General features: G+C 35.2%; 2 protein-coding genes across 3 annotated transcripts; one reads left to right on the top strand and one right to left on the bottom strand.

Moving 5' to 3' along the window:
• The first annotated feature begins 6,703 nt into the window (after positions 1-6,703).
• LOC128520115 (C-X-C chemokine receptor type 3-like) lies at positions 6,704-12,538 on the top strand. Its single transcript, XM_053494160.1, has 3 exons — positions 6,704-6,861; positions 8,086-8,457; positions 11,303-12,538. The coding sequence occupies exons 2-3, from the start codon at positions 8,089-8,091 to the stop codon at positions 12,011-12,013; spliced, it is 1,080 nt and encodes a 359-aa protein (XP_053350135.1). The 5' UTR covers positions 6,704-6,861; positions 8,086-8,088; the 3' UTR covers positions 12,014-12,538.
• Positions 12,539-13,571: 1,033 nt separating this feature from the next.
• Positions 13,572-25,976, bottom strand: cxcr3.3 (chemokine (C-X-C motif) receptor 3, tandem duplicate 3). Of its 2 annotated transcripts, XM_053494158.1 has the most exons (4): positions 25,829-25,884; positions 20,322-20,423; positions 19,254-19,586; positions 13,572-17,465 (listed from the first exon to the last, which is right to left on the bottom strand). In XM_053494158.1, the coding sequence occupies exons 2-4, from the start codon at positions 20,373-20,375 to the stop codon at positions 16,716-16,718; spliced, it is 1,137 nt and encodes a 378-aa protein (XP_053350133.1). In that variant the 5' UTR covers positions 20,376-20,423; positions 25,829-25,884; the 3' UTR covers positions 13,572-16,715. The 2 variants fall into 2 exon arrangements, with proteins under 2 accessions (XP_053350133.1, XP_053350134.1); XM_053494159.1 differs by lacking the exon at positions 20,322-20,423 and having other exon boundaries at positions 25,829-25,976.
• Positions 25,977-27,230: the final 1,254 nt, after the last annotated feature.

The following is a 27,230-nucleotide window of genomic DNA, read 5'->3' as shown; positions in this document are numbered from 1 at the left end:
TGACAGAGAAGGAAAAAATGGATCTTTAACCTTTTTAATAAGACTTTCTTTTGCTTTATACACATGCACACGTGTGTTAAAGGAAACAGTAGACTTGCGCTGTACACACGCGCTTAAAATGTAAAAATCTTTGCTTGTCTTATGAAACACTCGCAAACTGTGTTACTCGCAATCCTGTACTATATTTCACAACCCAACTCGTTCCATTCACGTTTGTTTCATATTTCAAAACACCAAAATTTTTTCATCCCTCACATAAAATACAACTAGTAACATAAGGATTTATTCTCCAAATTTGACAAAAAACTTTAATTAATTGAAAATGCAATCCTTCCCTTCAATGTAATAGCTATGTGTGTGCATCTACATTCATTAATTTTTGACTAACCATAAGATAGACGGACAGACACATGGAACAAAAATTTTTAACTTTAAACCAAAGAATAACATAAACAGCATAACCTGTTGATTTATAGCAAACTACATTCAAACAGAATGTAATCTCTTTCACTCCAGCCCCTCTATCTCTGTCGTTTGGCTTGCTGTGTTCTGCACTCTTTCTACTGAGCTATAGCTCAGTGCTTCTCTCTTTCACTCCAATCCCTGTCTCCATCTCCGCATCTGATCTAATACTTCCACTCCACAAATTTGCTACTTTAATCTATTTGTGTTATTAACATCCGTGGACATAACAAATAATAAACCCACCTCAAGTAATATTACAAAAATTAAAAACTGTTTTATTGTTGCTAGTGTTTATTAAAAATAAAAAAATATTAGTCCATAGATTTTTAACTCAAAATAGATTCATTTAAACAAAAATAGAGGTCAAGACATGTCGTTTGAGTTACTTATCCTCTTAAATGCAGCTTTCAATCCTGCACTTGATATTGTTACAGCACTCAGGCCAACAGCTGTTGATCAATCGTGAACACATCTTGTTGAATGACACATCTTTCAATTCAGATGCCTAAATATTAGATCTCCCATTACCACTTACCGTGTACTACCTGTTCTAAAAACGCCAGACTCCCTTCAGTCACCTGTACGTGTTCAAACCTCTTGTGTTTTTTTAGACTCACCAGGACAGCAGCTTACACAGCTCCTATTTTTTTTATCATATATTTTTTTTTATTGTGAAACAATTATGAATATCATAATTAATAAAATTAACTACACAATTAAAACTGTAACTATAACTGTGTTAGTCATGACACATCATGAATAGGGTATAAGGTCATCAAGTGATGTGAAGTGATTGAACTTTTAGAGCTAAATCTTTTTTTATTGGTAAATGTTGTTTCTGATAAAGGCCACAGCTCGGCCTTTCCAAAAACAAACAAACAACAGAAAAGTTGCATAATTTTTCATGCCTTCTTACTCTCTCAGGTTCACACCTCTCCCCACCCAAGGTTAACATGTCTTCTCGCTATGCTTGTTTTCGTTCTTCAAACCTTTTACTCTTTGTTTGTTTGTTGGCCATCTATTTTCTTTTACAATGCAAATCCAGCATGTTAGCATGTGCCAAATTTTAGCATTGCTCATAGTCTCCCATTAGGTTTTCCAGATCACATAAAAAATTTGCATTGTTAAAAACCCATCATCTCTGATAAAAACAGGCTAAATTATAGTAATATAAATAAGTTATTTAATAATTAAAATAAATATTATATAAATTATTATATTAGTATTAAAACTCATACTCCTACACAGTTACAGAGTATATAGCATATACAGTGCAACCTTGGATTACAAGCACAATTCGTACCAAAGCAAATTTCCGATAAGAAATAATGGAAATTCAAATTATTCATTCCAATAAAAATAAATACATAAAAATAATTAATACAAAATATAAAGTAAAAATACAACAAATTAACCTGCACTTTACTTAGTAAAATAAAAAAGTAAAAATAAATCCGTACAGATAAGTGTTTCTGTGCAGTCGCTGAGTGTGTGTATGTGTGTATTTGTGTATGTGTGTAAAGTAAGAGGAGGAATCAGCCTCCCCCTTCTCATCTTACACAGTAAATCTTTTTCCTCTCTTTTTTGAATTTCACACACACACACACACACACACACACACACACACACACACACACACACACACACACACACACATGCACACACACACACACAAACACAAACACACACACACATTAATGGAAAGACTGTTTTGTCAGTAAAACTGCAAGGAACATCGCCAATGACACTCGCATAAGCCCATACTAACGGAATCACTGCTGTAACTGCACTTTCCCTTTACAAAAAAAATGCAACAGAGCAGTGTGTCTGTGTAGAGCAGAGAATGTGTGTGTGTGTGCGTGTGTGTGTGTGTGTGTGTGTGTGTTTGTCTGATGTCTGGTGTCAAATTATGCGCACAAACACACATAACGACGGAGAGGGAGAAAATGGATCTTTAACCTTTTTAATGAGACTTTCTTTTGCTTTACACACATGCACACGTGTGTTAAAGGAAACAGTACACTCGCACTGTACACACGCGCTTACAAACTTAGTAAGATTAGTAAACAGTACACGCGTGCATGGATGTTGATTATACCAGTGAAAGACATGCACTAAGACCCAGCAGGGGAGACGATTACCCGTAATTCCGCAGCGCAAGAGAGAGCTTAGTTGTGATCATGTGACGCTCGGCGTCAAAACAAGAAGCCCATGCATGCTACATGAAACTCTGTACTCGTGAAACCAAGACTTGTTCGTTTATCAAGTCAAAATTTGTTAAAAATCTTTGCTTGTCTTGCAGAACACTCACAAACTGCATTACTCGCAATCCGAGGTTCCACTGTACTATGTTTCACAACCTAATCCATGCAATTCACATTTGTTTCATATTTTAAAACACCAGGTTTTTTTTCATCCCTTACATAAAATACAGTTAGTAACATACTGTAAGGAGTTTTTCTCCAAATTTGACAAAAAACTATAATTAATCAAAATTGCAAACCTTCCCTTTAATATTTTAGCTATGTGTGTGCATCTACATTTAATAATTTACTAAACTGCAGTATAGAATTTGAAGATGAGCACCCTGTGCGTCCTTACCCACTCTGACACACCCTTCTCACTAGAACTGTATAAATCTGGACTCATCAGTTCTCATGACCCTTTTCATATTTTTCAAATGCTTTTTTTTCTTAATAACTAAAAAGTGATTTTCTCATGACCACACAGGTGTTTAGTCCCAGGAGTTCTCATGTGGAAACGTTGCGCATGTGGAAATCTTTTTACTTTCACTATTAAACATACAGTAGTTGTGATTTGTATTGTTAAATTTTTCCAATGCAATATAATACTGTATCTTTTTTTTTTAATTATGACCTGCTGATTGCATATTTGGTTAATTAAATTTTGTTTTTCACTTCTAAACTATAATTGACAGCAAACAAATTTTTATACACCTTTTATTTAATAGAAAATTTAGTTGTAATGTTTATAATAAAACATAGACTATTAAATATGTTGACATTTTTCCCCCAAACTGGACATGATTACAGGACTTTCTCTTTCAAAAAAAAAAAAAAAATGTTCCAGGTGTCTGGATAGAGATTACTCTCATCATCTTTATCTATACCACTTTATCCTGTATACAGGGTTGCGGGGAGCCTGGATCCTATCCCAGGAGACTTAGGGCATGAGATTGGATAGACCCTGAATACCATTCATAAACTTCGGGCAATTTGAGAAACGCACATGGAGGATAGCACTATTAACGTAAGAGTGCAATGATGCCACGCTTTTTTGTTGTACCCATGCATGTAAATTTGTTTGGCACAAAATCAGATCTGATCATTCAGTTTTTACTCAGTTATGATTTTTTGGGTGACTGATTGGTGCATTTAAAATTTTCATAATACATTAAACAGTTCTTAACTGGTGGGGAATATGGGGAATAAAAGCCAGTCCATATAGTCTGATCCCACAGAAAAGCCAATTTAGCACAAATAAAAAAATATATATAAGTATGCCAGCCACTATGGAAAGGCACCAGAACACTCAATGCACCAGAATCTACCGTATAATATAATGCCAGCAGGCAAAGAGTCCAATTCTGCCGTTCCAGGCTCCAAACTCAGGTACCGAGGTACGAGCCGACCCATGGGATGGACCGAATAAAGTCCATGGAGGCCCCACCTTACAACACAACAGTACCCAAAGGATCTGCTGCCAGTGTCCTTGTGCCAGAAAGCACATCACACTCACAGAGGCTCTGCAGGCCATGCTCTAAGGGGTCAGCTCAATTGGTGGCACAAGGTGAACCCTAAATCTCGATAGTTAAATGTTAATATTTTTAATCTTATGACTGATCGGTGTATATGTGTGCTGGATAGAATAGATTCTCTTCTGAAAATTGATAGTAAAAGAATTTGAGAGTGTGTGACACAGTTAACACAAAATTACAATTAAGTTTATAAAAATATATATATATTATTTAAATATAATTATATTCTACAAATTGACATATTTCATAGCTTTCTTCATACATCCTGTATGTTCAGCCTGTGACATTTAAAGGAATGAGAAAAACATCTTTCAAATCTTGACAAAAGCCCCCAAATCTCTACAACTATCTGAAGGAAAAAAAAAGTAATTTTCCCGGGCAAGAAAAAGTTTAATATCATTTTCACTTTAAGAAAAAGGAACAAAATGAGTCATACCACTACTTTTTCCTAGGAATCTATAAAATTATATCATAATATATGTTATGACCCAGGCTTGTCACCATATCCTCTGAATTACTCAAAAAAATTTATCTCATTTGTCTTGTTAACATAAAATTCTATCTAATTTGAAACAGTATGTTGGAAAAAGTTTTACAATTTTGCAAAGAAATAAAGCAGTCTCAAAAAATGTCACAAACGCATTGGAAAAAAATATTTTAGATAAAGTAATATGACTTAATTTTTCAATAAAAACATGACAATACTGTAACTTTAGTTAAAAATAGGTCTTATGACCTAAATTCATTTAAAAATAGGAGCTTTTTGACCCTTTGAACTTTTGATGCTTTAACTTTTTGACTTTCATTTGAAAACATTTTTGACTGAATAATCAAATTTTTAATTAATACAAATTAACACATTATTTATATTTTTACCTAAGCATCTCTTCTCAGGATCGTTTCTCTTATTGTAGAGGAAAGATCCAAAGCCACACAACTCAACCTTTCAGTTTCAGTCACGTTTGTTTTATATTTCATTTATATTTCATTTTTTGTGAAGCTGCTTTGAGACAATGACCATTGTTAAAAGCGCTATATAAATAAAATTGAATTGAATCTAATATTTCAAAAGCCAGTGGCTGTTTATTACCAGATTATTTTTCATCCTTCATACAGAAGACAGCTTGTGACATAAGGAGTTATTCGCTAAATTTGACAAAGAGCTGTGTTAGATTTAAATTGCAAACCTTTCCTTTAATGTAATAGCTATGTGTGTGCATCTACATTTAATAAATTGACTAAACTGCAGTATAGAATTTGAAGATGGGCACCCTGTGCTTCCTTTCTCACCCTGACACACCCTTCTCACTAGAACTGTATAAATCTGGACTCATCAGTCCCCATGACTGTAAAATGTTAAAATGAGCTGAAAATGTTGCATAAACAATTTGAGGTAATTTTTTTTTCAATTAATATTTTTTGTAACTCTGTATCTAATTAGATAGCCATATACAAAATATAAATGAAAAGAAAAAAATTACCTCAAATTTTTGTTAGCTATAAGACAATAAGAATAAATATGTTTTTTTTAAATTAAACAAACTTTCGATGAAGTACTTCATGATGCATTTACAGTAGCTAATGTATATCAAGTCATCTTCACATATATTATTAAACATGCCGGGAAACAAAAACCTACAAATAGCAAAGATTCTTAGCACAATCAGCACCAACCAATATTTTTTGTGCATAAGCTGCTTTATGAATCATAGCAGATATCTTCCTCAAAGATTATGCTGACTGCCGATGTTAACATCTATTTCTGAGTTTTGGGAATTGAAAATAATTTAAATTTTTGCATGGAACAAGTGGAAAAAAACAAAATGCAAATGTAGCTTGTATGCATATAGTGTCCTTGAATTATATACTGTCCTTGAAGTATATAAAATATTATTACAAGACACATAAAATTACAAGATGTAAATAGAGCCAGATTGTGGAAACATCAATCATAAAAATTTTCAAAAAGGTTTAAAAACCTAAATAAAAAATAATAAAATAAAATAAAATAAAAACAACAAAAAAGCAGAATAATCACAAACAGAAAACACACAAAAAACTTAGAAATGGCAGAGTCTCTAATAAAAGTACATGAGCTCTCAGTGCACAGAATTCAACAAACAAAAAAAATTTCTATACTGTACATGTTTTATAAATGTCCCTTGGTTGTATCTCTTAAAGTAATAGCTTGGTTAGGAAGTTTTGAGGTAAGAATAAGATATAGGTTATCTAAAAATGCATATAGTGGTAGTACAAGTCTACTACGTAGCTGTTTCTAAATATCAGTCAGTGTACCATGTATGATTGATATGCTGCCTGAAGCTAGAAGCGTAAAGATGTCACTCTACTCAGTAGGCAGGCGCAAGTCTGTTAAATTAATAAATGTCATTAAATCACTGAATTTAAATATTGTGAATGACTATAAGATCCAAAGATCTTATCGTAAATCTGTGGTAACCCAGTTCCTCTCTCACTCCCTCCCTCTCTCTCTTGCTCTCTCTTTGTCTCTCTCGATCTTGCTCGCTCTAGGTCTAATTCTGTGGTATTGCAACTACAGACACACAGTTTTGGTGTGTGTACATTCATGAGCTGTTTTCGAGCAGGTTACATGCAGATATGTAAGTTAGAATTTATTGATTTTTATTGATCGCAGCAGTTTTGTTAAGCAGTCAACATGCTTTAAGCTTTGTGTTAAATGTGATTTTAATGCTTTCCAGGTTTCGCTAGAAATTAGAAACAAAAAATTGTTTCAGTGACTTAAAAAAACAGATTATAGACACTTTTACACATTTATTCACGTTATATAATGTAATACTGTTAATGATGTTAGTATGATGGTATTATACACACAAGTTGCTATTTTTAATTGAATGTAAATGATGTAAATGATTATATAATCAGAATATATAAATGATATATAATATATATATATATACACACACACAGTCATATACACACACAAACACGTGGGTGTTATTTAAACTCACATCTTCACTTAGCCTGTTGCATTCAATCCGCCTACATTTTATCTCTATCTGCAGTTGTCTGTCTGGAATTCCCAAACTTAATTAGCTTTTATTGTAACGCATAATATAGACGAAAATTATATTATTTTTTTCTCATTGCCAAAAGCTTTGATTGCCCTATTACTAAAATACTATATAATAAAAAAAATAACAAACATTATAATTATACAGTTTTTCTGTCGCACATGCAGTTGGAAATAATAAAATTAATGGAAAAACTAACCATATACTTACTCACCCCGACTTTTGGACGTTTTTTCAACCTAATGCTGAAGCGAAAGGCCAACATATAATTCAACCTGGGGGAAATACCGCTTTTAGTCATTTAACAACCTCAACAATTTCAGTTTTCATTTACTCTAAATTAGTCTGGTTCTGTGAAGATGATTTATTATTTAAAGATTTAGAAAATATGTGCCATCACATGACGTAAATCACACACCACTACACGGATTTAAATGCTGCCATATACATTGAACTCTATGTAGCATTCAGCGAGAACAATTCATAATTTCCACTTTAACAGTTAATATAAAGAGAGAATTGTGTATATCATAGGATAAAAGGGAAACATATATATTAGGACATTAGCATTGGCATCTTCTTATTAACTCCAAGCTCCTTCCTGCAGCTAGCAGACTATGCCTGATCACGTTTTGAAATGAGGAAGTATGTCTGTTATCACACAGTTTTAAATAGATAATGAATGTAAAATATTACTATTAAATAGGGTGACAGACTCCATGTGGCTGTGCAAAAGACTACCTGCGATGACTGACAGTATTTCTTCTGATGGTGATTTTTTTTATCTTGCAGAAAATGGTCGTGGTCATTGAAGCCCCAGATATATTTGGTTCTGAAGAGATTAATGACAGCTATGACTATAATTATAGTGACACAGCTTGTTGTGGAGTGGTGTGTGATCAAAAAACAAGTATGCATTTTGAAGCCATCTTCATCCCCATTCTGTACTCTGTTGCGTTTGTGCTGGGCCTGATGGGTAACGGCCTGGTGCTATTTGTGCTGTGCCAGAAGAGGCGAACATGGAGTGTGACAGACGTCTTTGTCCTACACCTGAGCGTATCTGACATTCTGTTACTCCTCACCCTTCCACTCTGGGCGGTGGATGCAGCGGTTGGATGGAGTTTTGGCACTGGTTTCTGCAAGCTCGCTGGAGCGCTGTTTAGGGTAGGAGTACAGTATACTGTGTTCAATGTCCTGTCTAATACTTATTTGTTTACACATTATTTTACACATATATATCGGATTTGTTATTTTTATTTATGTTGCTTTGAACAAAATCTTTGGACAAATAATAGCAATTACTCTTTGATTTTAGAGTCTCTTCAAATTAGCAGAAACAAAACTTGACTCTTGGCTACCACTATGTTGAAAACAGAACTGAAAAAACAGTTATGAGTTTCATTTGTTGCAGGATGGTGTGGATGCTGTTTACGATTGGCTTTTTTTTTTTATAGGTAAAACCTATGAATTAAATATACAACTGTAGTTCCAACATGGTTTTTTTTTTGGATGTTTAGATGTTTTCCAGGAGTGTGTTAAAGTCCTCACCATGTACTATTAGCAAACTGGTCACTTTTTAATTGCAATTATAACATAACGTGTAGTGTATTGAAGTCCCAGCTACATCACACTCATCCTCTGGCCATTCTTAAGACCTCAAGTGGCCCAGAAGTCCTAGCAGTCTTATATTTACAGCAGTTATACAGCACACAAAAATGAAGGGAACACACAATCCTGGTTTGACTTGAATCCCCCTCGTATGTAAATCTAGCCTATGCTTTAAGTCAAACTGAAACTAAATGTCTCTTTGAAGTTTGAGAAGTATTGTATATATGGAACCCACTTGTCTATTTCTTTACGTTCTGGACACCCAGGACAGTTTCTTTTGTAAATAATGGAGGTTACATAATAAAGTCATCATGTGAGTTTGGATGAACTTTCTGTAGCACAGTCCTGTGCATTTATTAGGAACATCGTAAAAATTGCGGACGCCGTTATCTATCAGGACAAATTACTGATTAAAAAGTGTTGATATTATATCTCTTGAGACTAATACTCACTCAAGTGTGACACAGAAACTTTTTGAAAGTGAGACTTATTCAATAACTTGAATTCTGATACTGATCCCACTGATGATAAAAATCCCTTATGTATTGATACTGCCCTTTAGGGAGGATGAGACTCATAATAAATACTGTACTTGCTATTAAAACTGCATTCTATAGATCATAAGAACTCACAACAGAATACAAAGTCGGTCATTGTGCAACCAAAATCAGGTGAGGCGGAATTTATGGCACGTGAGAATTATGTTGAATTAATTGATGGCATAGCTTGGCCTGCATACAGTTCATTTTATTGTGCTCCCTAAAGCACATAAACAGCTGTTCACACTGTCCCTCTCAGCTAGCTGTCATAAATAACACTGCATGGAAACAGCCTTAGGTGACAACAAACAACCAACAACAGATATTACTATGTAGTCATATTTTCCCCTAAAGCTAAACCAGCATTCATTAACACTACAATTCACTAATATGTAGGACCACATTAAACAGCAACAACTTGAATTAAATGTTTTCTGTAGAAGTTTTATATCTACTGTATGGAACATTTGGCCCACTCTTCTCTACTTGATTGTTTCAGTTCAATGCTGTTTGGGGCGTTTGTTTATACACAGCTCTTTTAAGACCCTTCCCAGCATCTTCAGCCATTCAGTTGGTATAACATGTTCATATATTCATTGCTTTACTACTCATTGCCAGTTTCTCAAAGGCTGTGGGTGCAAAACAAACTGAAATGATCAACACGTCCAACACCGTGCTTTACAGCTGGTACGTGGTATTTGTGGTAACATATGTGAATTCTGGTTCTTAGAACAGCTGTACTAATGCCTTTTCCCCACCCCATGCCAAAAAAAAAAAATATTTTAAATGAAGGCCTGAAACAATGTCCAGGTTTCACTGTGGGACCACTGCTTTGCATGTCATCCTATTCCATCACTACTTAATGGTTTGTCTACTTGTACCACTGATGAGGACATTGGTCTCTCTCTCTGCAGCCCTGTGCTTTCCCCATCTTCCACTCCAGTCATAAGGCGTGCTTATTGAGCAGACTGGAAATTCCCTGCACTCTTGAATGCATATATAGGTGCCTTTATGAAACTGGTGCACTGTGGAATATATCAGGGCTGATAAACCACAAAATAGGTCAAATACTCAATTAGTTGCAATAGGTACAAGATAAGGCTTAAGTTTATCAAGGTTTCTTTGACACTCTCTGACCGTCCAAAAACTTGCAGGTGAGCTACTAGTGGAAAGAATTATCCAAGGCATGCCTTAAGCTTGAAAGTGCATCAAGAAAGTGCATACATGAGAGGCATTTTTACAAAACTCAGCATTTGGCCCATGCCTTCTAGTCAGAAATTGACCGTGATGTAAGTTCAGTGTTCAAGTCTGTGTTCAAACACATCAAGGGTGACTGGTCTCTCCCCTTAAAAGAGCTGAGCAGCTAACCCCTTTCTTGGTTGCTACTTAGTCTTTTATTGCCCACAGATGAGCTGGCACTTCTTATGTTAGTAGGTCCTGTAGTCTCACTGGTTGTTCACTTTTGAAGAGTTTCTGAATAGGCTGAAGTTCTCCTATAGTCTGCCAGGAGCGACTTTGTCCCGAACACGAGAGCGAACACGACTTTGTGCCCTGGAATAGGTGCCCTGTATCACCTATAATAGTATCCAATCACTGACCATTGTAGATTTTACCATAATAATTTACTGTAAAGTTTTAACTATAACAATCCTCAAACATCCTAATTCCACTTCTCGTGGCAACTTTATTATAAGAATTCAGCTAGGAAATTAGCACATAGGAAAACTGCTAGTTCCAGAGAGAAACCATGCAGGTGCCTAGAACATATGTGATCACTATATTTAAATATTTTGTGTTGCATTTATTTTTTAACAAAGACATCTGAGATCACAGAATTAAATAAGACTCATTGGTTTTTCTAGATCAACTTCTACTGTGGTATCTTCCTGCTGGCCTGCATCAGTCTGGATCGATATTTTTCCGTAGTGCACGCAGTGCAGATGTACTCACGCACAAAACCACTATTGGTGCAGTTGAGCTGCCTGGCTGTTTGGATCTTCTGTTTTCTTCTCTCCATCCCGGACTGGATATACCTGAAGGATGAAAACGATCCTAGACGAGGTGAGAAAACTGAGTGTGCTCACCATTACCCATCTACAACATGGCGAGTGGCGTCACGCGTGCTGTACCATGTGTTAGGATTTTTGCTTCCCGCCATTATTCTAGTCTACTGTTACTCTCGTGTCTTGCTCCGACTGCAATGCGGATCTCAGGGTGTGCAGAAGCAGAGGGCTGTACGAGTCGTTCTCGCCTTAGTGGTGGCATTTTTTATCACCTGGACACCCTACAACATCACCCTGCTGGTGGACACTGTCTACACACACAAAAGTACAAACAATACATGTGAGACTACAACAGCACTGGATGTTGCCCTAATTGCCACCTCTACCCTGGGGTACATGCACTGCTGTGTAAACCCGGTGCTTTACGCATTTGTTGGAGTGAAGTTTCGGCGCCACCTGCTGGACTTGATAAAGCCTTTGAGATACAGGCTGCACAGCCGCGTGGAGACAACGCAGTCTCGCAAGAGCTCTGTGTGGTCTGCAGACACATCACAAACCTCAGCTTTCTGATGGAGCAATACACATTCTCCTGAAACAAATTTGGAGTCATTTGGATTGAAGACAACACAAAATATAGAGAATATTCTCAGTAAAGCAGGGTTCAAAAGTCTTAAAAAAAAAACTTTTATCATTCAAACATAAAAATATTGTTGTCAAATTATTTTTTTCTCAAACAAGGTTACATTGTTTTATATTATGCAATGGTTAACTAAAACTAACAATAACCAACTACTGAGCCATATTAATAGAATTTATGAAACAATTAACATTGTGTCTGAAGTGTATGTGTTACCATTTAAATTAAGTACACAGAAAAATAGAAGTATATTATAGAAATATATCATGTGTGAACAGATTGTTTATGATTTCTAATACTATCAAACAATGAAGCTTTGCAATATCAGTTCTTCAGAAGATATATAGTTTTCAGATCACAGTAAATTGACAGAAAGTACATGGTAAATCCATATAAATAGCCAACCTGGCTCGCAGATGGTCTAGAAAGTTGTGTACTGTTTAATATAGGTTAAAAAAAATGGTCTTCTGTTTAGCTGCAAAAACAAAAGGTCCTTAGACAGCTTAAAAGTTCCTAGATTAGTCTTTTGCACATTTGGACATGATGAATTTCATTACAGTAGAAAATTAAAAAATGAATTGTCTACAGTCCTTGAAAAAATAAAGCCACTGAATAGTGACACATTGCAAATCAAACAAGGGTTAAACTGATATTAATCTGTTATTAAGAAGGACTGGAGCACTTTTAATGTTTTTAGAAACATTATAAAATTCGGCTTAATGTGCATATTGGTAAGATAAATAAATAAAAACATACATCAGTTTATATGTAATATTCCCCAATACATATTTTTGCATTGGACCATGAGCACCTTATATGACAAGTGTTAGATGCTAAATGTGTAAGAATTTAATGTAAATATAATTTTTTTAATTAATACAGCAAAATCTATTTCCTTTGCCTAAGAAGATATGTCTATTTTCAATCCAAAATCTCACTTATAACCAGTGTTGGGGGACGTAACTTTTTAAAGTACCTAATTACATTACAAAATTACTGTCATTAAAAAGTAATTAGTTACATTACAGCATTACTTTCTGATAAAAGTAACTAGTTAGAGTACTTTTTCATTGCAGAAAATTAAAACGCCTTTGGGATTTTTTAGACTTTTATAATTATTCTACCATCATCACTCAGCCAAGTTTGGGCCATAATCTGTTATCTTGGGCCATAATCTGTTCGGTCCTCGCATAGTCAAACTGCATAGGTGAGATAAGGGTTTAAGAGCAAGAATAACAGAGGGGGTTATTGGGGGCGGGGCTTGTAGGATGACTTACACACACACACACACACACACACACACACACACAATAACGGGTTGGGAATGTCTGCTGTCTGGCTCACGGATTACATAAATTGTCTGAATAACAGATTACATTTTTGAATATAATATATAAAATAGTATATAAACGATTACTCGTTACATCAAAAAGTAATCCAAGTACTCTAACGTTACACCCAACACTGCTTATAACAAAACTCATCTACTGATAGTAGTGAATTTTTTTTAAAGGCTTGATTAGTTGGTTGTTGTACAATGGAAATGCATTTGTGCTCAGAGCTGCATCACTGTACACCCACATTGTATCTGTAGAGGGCAGTATAATATATTACAGATATTAGTTAAATAGAGGCAGCAAGCTTAATCTTATCTAAGAATAAATGGACTAAGCTTGTAACTCTGTCTGTTATTATTATAATTTTTTTATATGAATTATAGTTTTATTTTAGAGTTATTTTGCTGGTTTCGGATATTGTAAAAAAAAAAACAAGATAAGTAAAGACTTTTAATAAAGACAGTATAAAACGGACACATGATTCAATCATTCTGGTTCATGCTTTTGGGGAAAGCAACACACGCACTCACATACACACACACATACGCACATGCATACATGCACACATATTTGCATATATACATAAACACACATGAATACACTCATACTTCTTCCAGGGTTGACCTTCCACTGACATCAATGGTAACATAATACATGTTTACTCTTTTTTCTTTTTAAAAAATTATTAATAATTTAAACATTTTAAGCACATGCCAACTTTTAAATTCCTCATCTATCACCTTTAAGCAGCTGTTAATCTGCATATTAAAGCTGACTCAGGGCAAAAGTTCACCTAGAGCGAACAGGAACTGCTGTGTAAAATTATTTTCTTCATTACCAAGAAATGCACTACCAAGAAGGACTGCCAAGGCAACATATGAAAGTAAACTTTACTTTTATTTTCTGTTTAAGAAATCCAACTTTTCTACAATGGTTACTTGAGAAGTAAAGTGCATGTTTTAATTGTATATGACAGTATAATGCAAAACAATGATTCTCCACAGTGTCTTTCCATTTTGTTCTTCTTAATGCATTACTTCTCTTCCCTTTTTAATAAAACATATGTATGCAGCCCACAGGAGGGATAAAAACTTTTTCTGTGCTACTGCAAGTCTTTTTTGTTAAATGTCTGTAATATGCGAAAGCTGCTTGTCAGTTCAAAAGCACTTCCTGTCTTCCCATGTTGCAAAATGCATTTTCATGGGAAATCCCAAGAAAAACCTGTTCTAGAGCAACTAATATGCCTTATGCAATACTGGAAACAACACTGACTGTAAAGAAGGAAGCACATGACTCTGGCTCAGTAGCAGAGCTGCAGCAAAAGGAAATCATTTCATGATGTCAGAGAGGGTATCATGATGATTCAGCTTTTCTTGTAAGTAAGTATGAAAACATAGTTCACAATGCTGATATCGATATATATATATATCTGATATATATATATATATATATATATATATATATATATATATATATATCAGATGAAACTTATAACGTATTTGTAATGGGTTTGCATACTGTATGACCAAATTTTCTCAAGAGCAAAAAAACAAAACAAAACAAAAAAACATTGATCAGCCAACAAAACATTACAATAACATTAGAAATTATAAACCAGTAGACTGGTGACATTCGTGGTCCAATCTACCAAAAAATGCAGCACAAATTCTGTTTTATTAGCACAAGGGGAAACCACACAATCTCGGGTATAATGTTTAAATTTTTTAATGGTACAGCTGATCTCTCTCTCTTTCTTTCTCTCGCTATATCTATCTATCTATCTATCTATCTATCTATATATATATATATATATATATATATATACACACACACATACATACACACCTGTCAAAAGTTTGGACACATGTTTGGATGCCTTTTTTGGACTGTTTTTTTTTAACTATGAAAGAACACATATGGCATTAGGTTATTAAGTAACAACAACAGCAACAGTCTTATTTTAAGGCACGGAAATAATAGTGTTCTGAAATAGTTTTTGCAAGAACAGTATTGACAAGTGTATTTGCAAAACTGACGCGCATGAAGATGATATCAGGAAAGCAATAGCAAAAATTTTAAATTGTTCATTTACAGTCACGAGCCTCAATTAACAGAACCTCAGATAAGAGCTGTTATTAAGGCTTTACAAAGCATGAGTAGCAGATACATCTTAATATCAACTGTTTAAAAAAGATCATTCAAAAGACGACATGAAATTAAAATGTGTGCCCAAACCTGTGTATGTGTGTGTGTGTGTGTGTGTGTGTATATATATATATATATATATATATATATATATATGTCCGTACATCAAGTATATCCCAGAAAATTGCAAACCTCACCTAGGAGAAGAGAGAGAAACAAACATAATAAATAATTATAAAACTCTATTCACATCACAGTCTTCTTATCTGCTCATGAAATATGCATAAAATGTAAAAGTAAATGTACAATTAAAAGTAAATGTACATCTATTATTATGACTTAAAATATTTAGTTGAATATTTAGTTGCCTTGCTTTGTTAAAATGACCTACTGTGGTGTGGGAAATGAGAACTTAAAAAACATTTTAGCTTACAACACAGTGCTATTCTTTCATACAAAAAAAAAAAAAGTTAAACAATAAATACCAAGACATTTAAACTGTGCTACATTCCGGAAATTATGCATTATATTTGTCACAAGCACTGTACACACACTGTGTCTCACTTATCGGTCATGCATAAAAACTCTGTGCACACATATGCTTCTGTGGACCAAATGTGGTTTATCACATTTATTCTTGTGCATGATGGTACAGTATGTGGATATTTACACACACTCCTAACCTTGCATATGCAGAAAACCCTAATGTTACAAATGGCAGCAAAGGCTGCTGTGCGTTTTAAAGAGACATTTCTAAAAGTACATGGTCAATTGGGGGTGTTTCTTTTGTTGTTCATTGAGTAGTTGTTCATTAAATAATCTCATTTAGAATTTAAATGAATTTATTTATATCCACTGGGTTCAGCTGTGTCTTCACAAGTTATAAATTGTGATGTGTGTACTGGAGGCTGTTACACAGAGATTTAAAACTTGATCTATGCCTGCTTTGATAAATGAGACCCCAGGTTCATATTTTTGACTAAGACTTGGCACCAATGCGGTCAATCGAATCATATAGACTTGTAAAAGCTATCCCCTTTTACAAAACAGCTTTTCAGTTTCTGACATTCACTCTAAGTTTATTTTCTTCAGTGAATATGTTATTGTGTAAAACCTTTCAGTCTTTATCATGATCTAGTATTCAAGTACTTCATCATTCTTCTTTAATAGTAGGTCCAATCTCAGTCATTGGTTGTAGTGATCCTTTCTCTTCCTCTGTGGCAGGAGTAGCATTGTCAATTTCTTTAGAATCCCATGGGAAAAAATCATTACTGTCCACTGCACAACTGCCACACTTCATGACGGTTAACATCCAGCGTCTGAATTTTCTGGAAAAGCCAAAATAGATCAGAGGGTTGATGCAGGAGTGAAGGAAACCTAGAACAGCTGTGCTTTTCACTGCAGTCCACATTTGTACTTTACAATGCTCTGGGGATTTGCTGGATGAAGAGAAAGTGTCCACAAACAAAGCTATATTGTAGGGTGTCCAGCTGATGATAAAGGCCAACACGAGGGCAAGAATGACTCGCACGGCTCCATGCTTCTGCACACCCTGATTGGATCTGCATTTCAGCAGGATACAAGCGTAACAATAGAAGAGTACGAAGATAGGAAGCAAAAAGCCTACCACATTGTAAAGCAAATGTGAACCCAGATGTGATTCTGGACATGGGTACTCATACATGCACTTAATCCTTGTTTCTTCTTGTTCAGGGTCACTTGGTGCCTTCAGGTACATCCAGTCAGGAATAGAGAGGAGAAGACTAAAGAACCAAACAGCCAGGCAGATGAGCTGTACTAGCCAGGGCATTGTGCATGAGCGCATCTGAACTGCATGAACTATGCAAAAGTATAGATCCAGGCTAATGCAGGTCAGCAGAAAGATACCACAGTAGAAGTTGATCTGTGAAGGGGAGGAAAAAAATGTCAGTGTAAATGTTCATATTAACAGCAAACACAAAACAGTTATTTCCTTTGGAATATGCACCTTAACATGGCTATCTGATGACCTGATCTGCTGAATAACCAGGTTATCACATCAGTGGACCTTTGCTTCCCATACAATATTCCAGGACTTTCAGGATTGTGAAAGAGTGGGTCTGGGAGCATAATGAAGCATTTCTATACACAAACTGGCCACCACACTGCACACTGTAATTAAAGCTAATGGCAGTTGTTCAAACTGTTCTAACTTTTTTTTTTGTTTGTGTATGATGCAACCTGCTCAAATCTCATATTCAGAAAAAGAGGCTTATTTTCAGATATTTTTTAGTAGTGGTGCAAATATCTCAAAGTTAAAGTTAATAGATAAGTCTTTATTTGTCACATGTACATTACAGCACATGGAAATTCCTTCTTCGCATATCCCAGTGTAACTGGGGTCAATGTGCAGGGTCAGTCATGATACTGGAGCAGACAGGGTTAAGGGCCTTGCTCAAGGGCCCTACAGCGACAACCTGATGGAGCTGGGGATTGGACAGTCGATCTTCTGATCAGTAACTCAGTGCCTTCGAACTTTCAGCCACCACTGAGCTAATAAAGGTGTATAACCGAGTGGAAAAGGGTCTGCTCTTAGCCCTAAGCAGTAGGCCAAAAGAAAACAAACATGCTTAATCTTTTTTTTCGCCAGATATATTTGTTCCTAAGTAAGCAGGGCATGCTGTTTCATGTAAAATGGAGATAAGATCTTGCAACCATGGTTAAGTAAAGAGAAAATGTAGCAATAGCCAGGTTTAAGAAATCTGTGGTTGTCTGTTTACTAAATTATGTTTGTGATTTTCGCCAAGTAATAGTTTGTAAAGAACCAGAAATGGAAACAATTTACATTTTCAACATACAGTATAACATTGTCATATTTATAAGTTATTTTGTATCTTACACATTAGCTACTATAATTTCTTAACATAATGAAATTAATTAATGCTCACACAGTATGTGAGAAACGTACAAGACTTCAAAAGTTTATGTAAGATAAATGATTAACTATGTATTTTCTGGTAACACAACTCCCACAATAAGAATAGCAGTACTGTGATGTAATATTTAATCATACACAGTGAGAAATAAAAATGGCATGCGTCATATGCTCTACTACTGTCTCACTCTGACTGTTGGTTCTCTTCACAACCACACAACCCACACCTATGTTTACCAAACAAATGAGCGAGAAAAAGAACAAAAGCGAGAGGAAGCGAGAGAGAAAACGAGATAAAGAAAGAGAGCGAGAAAAAGAGAGAGAAAGAGAGAGAGAACGAGAGAGAGAAAGAGAGAGAGAGAAAATGAATATGTGCTGTGATAAACTACAAAAGGCTTAATTCTATAACTAAACAAAACCCACAATCAAACAGTTTTAAATAATTTCCTTTACATTTAGGCTTAATTCTCAATGACTATGAATGCCCAACTGTAAATTATAAATTCACAAGTTTCCCAGAAGGTAATCAGTATTATCATCAGGGTCTTAGTGCTACTAAACAACTTGGAAATCAGTGATATGGCCAATCCCTAAAATATATATGCTGTTACAATGCAGTATCTACTGTACCTAAATATAATTAGCCCACTGAATTAGCCCACTAAATAACATAGCACATGAAGACACCATTATCACAAATCAAAAAGAAAGCATGCATCCTTCTGAACCACAATGATGCCCCACTTTAAATTCCAGCAAACTGGATCACATTCCTACCTTAAACAGCGCTCCAGTTACTTTGCACCATCCAGTGCCAAAGCTCCACCCTTTATTAGCATCCACTGCCCACAGTGGTATGGTAAGAAGGAGCAGTATGTCCACTATGCTCAAGTGAAGCACAAAGGCATCTGTCACGCTCCAGCTGCGCCTCTTCTGCCACAGCACAACCAGCACCAAGACGTGACCCGTCAGCCCCAGCACGAGTGCCACAGAGTATAGAATGATGACGAATATGGACACAAAGGACCTTAACTTGATGCAGTCTTCTTTATATTCGTAATCGCTGTAGTCGAAGGTGGTGTTGTGTTCAAACAGTCCATGTAGATCGAGCTGCATATTTGATGACATTAAAAAAAAAAGACAAAACTATTTATTCAGAGAAGTGAACTGACTGAAAAGTGCCTGTGATGTGATGTGTGTATAATGGTACGAGAGTGCATATGCTTTATTAGGCACCAGTCACATATCACATGGTTGGGCTTCCCAATTTGAGTCAACAGTGTGAAAGCGAACTTCCTGTCCACAGGGTGTAGCAGCTGACCGCAGTAAAAAAAAACAAAAAAAGAAAACCATGATACAGTATAAAGTTTTGCAAACACACTACATAAGCCATTTTGTTGACCTTCTGTAACTTCAGCTGGCTTAGACTGCCAAATAAAAGATAACTAAACTGTCAAACACGGGAATGGGTCTCACAATTGTGAATTTTCTACAATAAAAGTATTTGGTACACTTCTAATTTTTGACTGACAGCTTAGAGGTGCTCCTTGCATTATTTAATATTTAATTAGAATGCAGATCTGCTACTTTATGAGAAGACTAGTGAGAAGTCAAAAGTGACTGGTGACCAGGGCTTTAGTAAAAAAAAAGAGGTGGGTAAACCATGAATTATATGATCAAGATAAGGTGAGCCATTATTATTATTTTTTTCTTAAATAATTATTTTTTTTTATAAATAGATTTTTTTAACATTAGCCACCATATAGAGACATAAGCTAAATATTATAAAAAATTATAGCTGGCTAACCCTCTAGTACCATAAAAGAATATTAAATCGCTCATTACCATTCTAGTTGTTATTTTCTCACTTTCTGTTCGCAGGAGGTTTGCCATTTCCATGCTTCAAAAATCGCCTTATATCAGCGGCGTCAAACTTTAAGTCATCAACTGGTTGGCACAATAGACGATGTGATTAGTTACAGTAGAAAGTAGAGGTACCATATTGTAAATGCTGTTTAAGCAGTGCAGAATAGAATACATAACGGTTTGCTCTAACAAAACTGTAAGAAAAATCTGAGCTGTTGAGAAGCCATTCTAGGAGTAATTTTAGTAGCAAATTTAAAGCTGCGTTAATGATAGTCAAAGGTGGATAAACATTATTTCAGAAATTTAGAAAGTGCATAAAAGTCGTTTAGCCTCCACTATAGCTCTACTGGTTTACCTTGCATTTTCACACAAGCATTTTCAAGGAAACAACCCTGAACCACATTAAATATGTTTGAACATTATTGACATATCTGTGTTGTTCTTAGTAATTCTGAAGTTCAGCTGTTGGTTGGTTGTGAATTTTTAGGGGGACGTCAAAGGGGAATGTTGCGAGTGTAGTTACAGTGCTGTTCAAAATGATTAAAATGTTAGAACAAACATCTGATTTTTCACTAGTTCATTTCAATGTCCAAAGAAAAATTAGGAGAGATTAAATGCAGCAGGGACTTGGCTCAACTTTCTTAAATACAAGAGAACATAATAACGTTGGAACTTTGTCTGTTTCAGCAAATTCTAGAGATGATGAGTGAAGAAATAAAGACAGACAAGAGAACTAAGGCTACATTCACACTGCAGGCTAAAGTGGCCAAAAGCTGATTATTTATTTGTTTGCTTGCTTGTTTGTTTATTTGCTCATATGTGACTTTTCATAACAGCGTATACATTAAAAATCAAAATATCTTACCATTGTTCAAGTAGGAATTAGGGCATTTTTATATGTGGTCCTAAATTACATGGCCTGATTTTTTGCAATTTGACCTCAGTCTGAACAGTTAAATTCATACTAAGTTCCATATCATTAAATTCATGGCATCTTTAAATCGCTCCTTACCATTCTATGCTAGAAAAACAGATAGCTGACATAGAGGTAGTGAGTGGAAGGACGAGTTTGACCGCAATTATTTGGGTAAAAATTTTGTAAGAGCAGAAGAACCTGAAAAGTTGTACTCTGATCAATCTGAGCCTTAATGCATACTAAAATAAATAGTTGAATGGTTCAACAGAGGAATGTGTCTATGTGGTTTCAAAGAAAAGACCCTTAGAGGCAAGTTTAAGGGAGCTAAAGACACAAACCACTAAAGTTGTTGTGGTCAGATCACCTGCAGTGATATTGTTTAACACTGATTTTTTCATGTTTTACACTGATTTTTTCATGTTTTACACTAATAGATTGACGTAGTAATTAATCTTCGCAATTTTGATTTGGTCCACTCACATATGTAGTCTTAATTCGGATACTATAAACAGTCAAACCGGAATTTATCATTTAAACCAAATAACAATTCATCACGATTTTACACTGAGGAAGCTCAGAAGCATAGTGGTTAACACTGTGGCCTTGCACCTTCTGGGTCAAGGGTTTGAATTCCACCAGCATTTTCTACCTGTGCTTGGCAGATTTCCTCTGTGCACTTCAATTTCCTCCCACAGTCTAAACACATGAATGATTTCAAATTGTCTGAAGTGTGTTAATGAATATTTGAGTGTGTTATCATGTGACCTGAGTTCCCTGGGATAGGCTGCAGGCTTCATATATCCCTAAAGAACACTGGTCCTCAACCACTGGGTGGTGGACTGGTAGCAGGCTGGAGATGAATAATAAAAATAACAAAAAAATATTTAAAAATTTTATTTCTATTTTATTGCCTATCAGAATCTGCAGAGTATTTTATTGAAAAAAAAAAAAGCGATTATTGACCTTCAGGAGGTACGCATGGTTCGCTGCCATGTGTACCTCTTTACCACATGTCTCCCTGTATCAGTTTTGATGCCTGATACATTTAAACTAATGTTACAAGTCAACTTTAAAATGAGTAAAAAAGACAACAAAAAAAAACAAGATCCCTCTAGAGAGCTTTTTTGAAAAAAGAAAAATACCCGATTGATGAGACAGCAGATAAGAAATCAGATGAAAATCTAAGACTGCTAACAAAAAGAAAATGCTATGAGTCCTACCTAAATTATGCTCCATTACGGGTGTGTATAATAGATGTGGCCTTCAAAGTATGCTTGAGACATTCTATTAAAATCAAAGCATTATATCCTGAAATCACCACAAAAGCACTGAAAACCCTGCTTCCATTTCCAACATCCTATTTTTAAACCTATCTGCGAAGCAGAAGTGTTGTCTCCAGTAACAGCAATAAAAATTAAATTGTGGAGTGGGATCATCTTATCATAGAGAAACATGTTGAGGGCTTACGCTGATTCTGTGTTCTGGTGTGTTCTATTTATTATGCATTTTATCATGCTTTGTTGCAAGTGTGCAATGGTCAGTCTGTGGAAAATTGTCTTACATACTGTAAAACTGGTCCATGGTGCAAAAGGTTGGAGACCACTGCTGTACAGGATAAGTGGTATAGAGAATGAGTGAGCGGGTGAGTGAGTGGGTCTTGCACTGAGAAAGATGAAGGATGACAACAAAGAAGAAATAAATTTTTGATGGACCTCTGTGATGGAAAATAAAAAAAATGCTTTCCTGTCCAAGTGTGAGCACGGTAGGGCTGCACGATATATTGAAAAATTATCGTTATCGCGATATTGGTATACACGATATCTGTATTGCATAGAGTTGACTATATATTTATATCTTTATACTTATATCTTTATACTTAATAGTATTTATTTATTTATTTTTGTTTAATAATATTTATTTTTCTTTAAAAAAACAAAAAAACAGGCAAGCCAAAGGAAATATTTTGTTTAAAAGATGCTCTTGTTTTAAGACCCTCTTGATGAGTGTATGGTTACACGTAAATAAAAAAGTAATGTTTGAAAGTAATTCATATTGTGTTGGCGGGTCTATGGTAACAGCAAACCAGAAATCAGAATATCTGCTGAGGGTTTTTAGCCATTCATAGTGTTTTTAAGTCTAAATATTTGCAACTTCCTTGACATATAGTTTCTTTTTAGCCTGAATTTAGATTTAATTACATCAGACGAATATCTATTACCTGTTTATTTTAGTATGATCATAACATATAAATTATTTAAAAAATTGCCAATAATAATAATAATAATAATAAATGCATTTCTCTAGGGAAATGTTATATCGCAAGAAATATCGTTATCGCAATATTTAACAACAATATTGCATATTGCATATTTTCCTAATATTGTTTTGTGATTGTTGCAAAACCTGGACAATACATTTTTGATGATTTCTATAAAACAGGGCATAACACACCCCTGGTTTTTATTTATTTTTAAGATGAGGTAATGTGAAGTAACCCGTATTTTTTTGAGTAACATATATACATGCAGACCTTGGGTTCTGGGGGGTCGAAAAGGGGTACACCCCCAAATTGTTTTTTTTTAGAAATATCTCCATAACCACAGGGGATAACCAAATTCTGAGCAGAATCTAAATCTACATGAAAAATTACATAAATACACCCAGTTTCATATCCATATGACATAAAGCAAGTGAGTTATCAAGGAAAAGAGGATTTCAAAAAGGGGCGTGACATGTCTCGAAGCGCCTCAAGGCCAAAAATCAAGATGGCTGCCATTTTTTAACGAGCGGGAGTTGGGACAAAAAAATTGGTTTTTTTTGTTCTCATGCCAATACCAACAATTGGTAAAAAAATAAGCAAAATCTGTGATCATGTGGTGGCACCCACTGGTTGATTTGAGTTGGAATCACCCAGGTGCTTTGAAAGCAAAATTAGATATCCCATATCACAACCACTTGGTGTTTGAGGAGATCTCAAAAGAAATGGCCAAAAATACAGTATGTCAAATCTGGACCTGTTGCAGTATCAAAGAAAAGCTAAAAGTGAAAATGAAAGAACCTAAGGGCATAAACCAAAGCAGTGGATGAATAACACACTCTTGTTACCGTGAGCTTCAACACATAAAGTTTCACTTTGTTCCTTTTAGCATGTAGATCAGTTCAGGGGCACAATCTGTTCAGACTAATTTCTGTTCAACCTAGTATAACAATCTAAAAAAAAAAAAAAAAAAAAAAATATATATATATATATATATATATATATATATATATATATATATATATATATACACACACACACACACACACACACACATATATGTATATGTACACTACCGTTTAAAAGTTTGGGGTCACTTCCTAATTCCATGATCGTTAATGATTTTTATTTCTTTCTACATTGTAAAGAAATGCTGAAGGCGTCCAAAAAATGCATTAATCTCATTTGAACAGCTAATGGTGAGATGTATCTGCTACTTATGCTCTGTAAAGACTTCATAACGCCTCTAATCTGAGGTGCTGCTAATTGGTCATTTTTCAGGCTGATAACTCTAAATGAACTTCTCGTCTGCGGCAGAGGTAGGTTTTGGTCTCGCCCTCCTGGGATGGTCTTTATGAGAGCCAGTTTCATCATGGTGCTTGACGGATTTTTCAAATGCACTTGACAATACTGTTCTTGCAAGAACTATTACAGAAAGGCTGACCTCTGTGTCTTAAAAGAACAACTAACTGTTGTTTTTCTTGTTGTTACGTAATTAACTAATTCCATATGTGTTATTTTTATAGTTTTGAAATCCCTAGTATTGTTGTAGAATGTAGAAAATAAATCACTAAACAAAAACAAAGAAATTTGCAAGTGACCCCAAACTTTTAAACGGTAGTGTATATACATTAAATCTATATATTGCTTATTGTTCTTTTGTGTGTGAATCCATCATTAACCACATAGAAAATGAGAACAGCAAATCAAAACCATATCTGAGCAATAAATCTGAATTTGAGCACTTATGGTTTGCAGTGTGAACTTGCATCAATCTCTTTAAATCGAAGTGACTAATTCTTAGTGGCGCCACCAGCAGGCGGTCATGAAAAATACCGCAGGTAATATTAAAAACAGGTGTAAATAAGACGTTAAAAAACAAAGTGAAAGTAAAATTTCGAGGTTGAAACTCAGAACTAATGACTGTTGGATATAAGTGAAGTTCAGGTATTAATTAGAAACAGATTGTCAATTTGCACGTCGTTCAGGGTGGATTTTATTTTCCCATTCATACATCACCACGTATTTCTGATCGCTGACATTCCTCTGTTTCAGGTTACATTCAGGTCAAGTGTTCTTACCACTAGATATGACCTTCAAACTTTGCAAACTTTGCAAAATGAATGTGTATTATTTAAAATGCGTTTTTATTTTAAACTTTTAAACTTGCTTCGTGTCGCAACCCAGTCTCAATCCAATGGAGAAAAACAAGAAAGAGAAGTGTGTAAGGCGGCGGAACTCGACGGAAAGAGGAACAGCTGCTGTTTGAAAAAGTGTGTGCGTGTGTGTGTGTAAGAAGAGAAAGAAACTCACGTCATCAGCCATGGTTTAAATTCGTCCGTTCACTCGTTACTCGTCGTGCTCCTACATTCACTCGACTTCCGAAGCAGCGAGGTCATCGTATCTAAGGCGTTTCTCAGCGGCGTACTCGGTTTCGGGTAGCACGTCTTTCTCTTTACTGCGCATGTGCGAGTTCGTCTCAGTTTCTCCTGTTGCTGCGCAGTAAAAATGGTTTCCAGGTCACCAGCGGGATAAAGGATCAGGAAAATCTCACACTTGCCTGGCCAAAAAATTCCGAAGGGTCATATTATTGGCTAGCATCAAGGAATAAAACCAAATAAGGAGATTTGCAGTTAGTGGAAATGGGTTAGGAACTGTCTAACACATTATTATACTGAACCTCCAGCTTTCTAGAAGAAATGTGGTTAAAATCATGAACCGAGTTCACTTACAGTAAATGCTCAGTTAAACTTTATGGTAAAAAAAAAAAAAAAGCAAACAAACAGAACTGACAACAGGCTGAAACCACTGCTATGTATGATAATGAAAGTTCTCACATGCACAACTCATGATTTAGTTTAAACACCACTGGTTAGTGAGATTAACCAGAAAAAAGCCCACTGATATTTGCGAGGGATCATAAAGATTGGACTTTGGAGCAATTAAAATAGAGAGTGATGAGTGCATCAGAGTAAAGAAAGGGAAGCTCATGAAAGTGATCAAAGCATCATGCATATAGTGGCCACTGTACAAGATCTACTGTGTGCTCAGCAACATGATGTGGCAATAAAATGAAGTCAATAAAATGGATTCAAATTGTGAAAGTGTGGTTCTGGGAGCATGGAGAATCATTTTTACATAGAAATCCACAACACAACACTGTGCACCGTATTCAAAGCTAAAGGCAGTCAATTAAATCTTAAAATGTGTAACTAATTTTGGGAGGTAGTGTATATGAATGGCTAGAGCTACGTCCTTGTTACAGAGAGAGCCACCAGGGGTCAACAGTGGTACTGTAGTACTGTAGCAGACAGAAGAGCACAGCACAGGCACTGTATAGCTACAATATATGTAGGCAACTATACTGTATATAAATAATTTGTTGTATAACTCAAGAATTCTACTGTCCTGGTCCTCTTGTGCTATTAACATATAAAGACACACTTAACACACTTGAGAGAATGATTTTAAATAAAAAAAATACCTGTTATTTCTTATACCATCTTGCTTTAGTTCATCTAGCTTTTGTCTGTTTAGTTTTTTCTACATCTTACTTTTGCCACACCCTCTTTGAATCAATCTACAATAAAGTAATCTACAGTAGTCGACACATGAATTGTCTAGTCCAAAACAAGTATGTATACTAGTTTTATGATGAGGTGTCCATACATGTACCCATGGTCAAGTAAAGGAAAACAATGAAAGAGAAAAAGAT

This window comes from Clarias gariepinus, chromosome 4, assembly GCF_024256425.1.
Source record: "Clarias gariepinus isolate MV-2021 ecotype Netherlands chromosome 4, CGAR_prim_01v2, whole genome shotgun sequence".
Classification (NCBI taxonomy): Eukaryota; Metazoa; Chordata; class Actinopteri; order Siluriformes; family Clariidae; genus Clarias; species Clarias gariepinus.
This window is presented reverse-complemented; position numbering and strand designations above follow the sequence as displayed.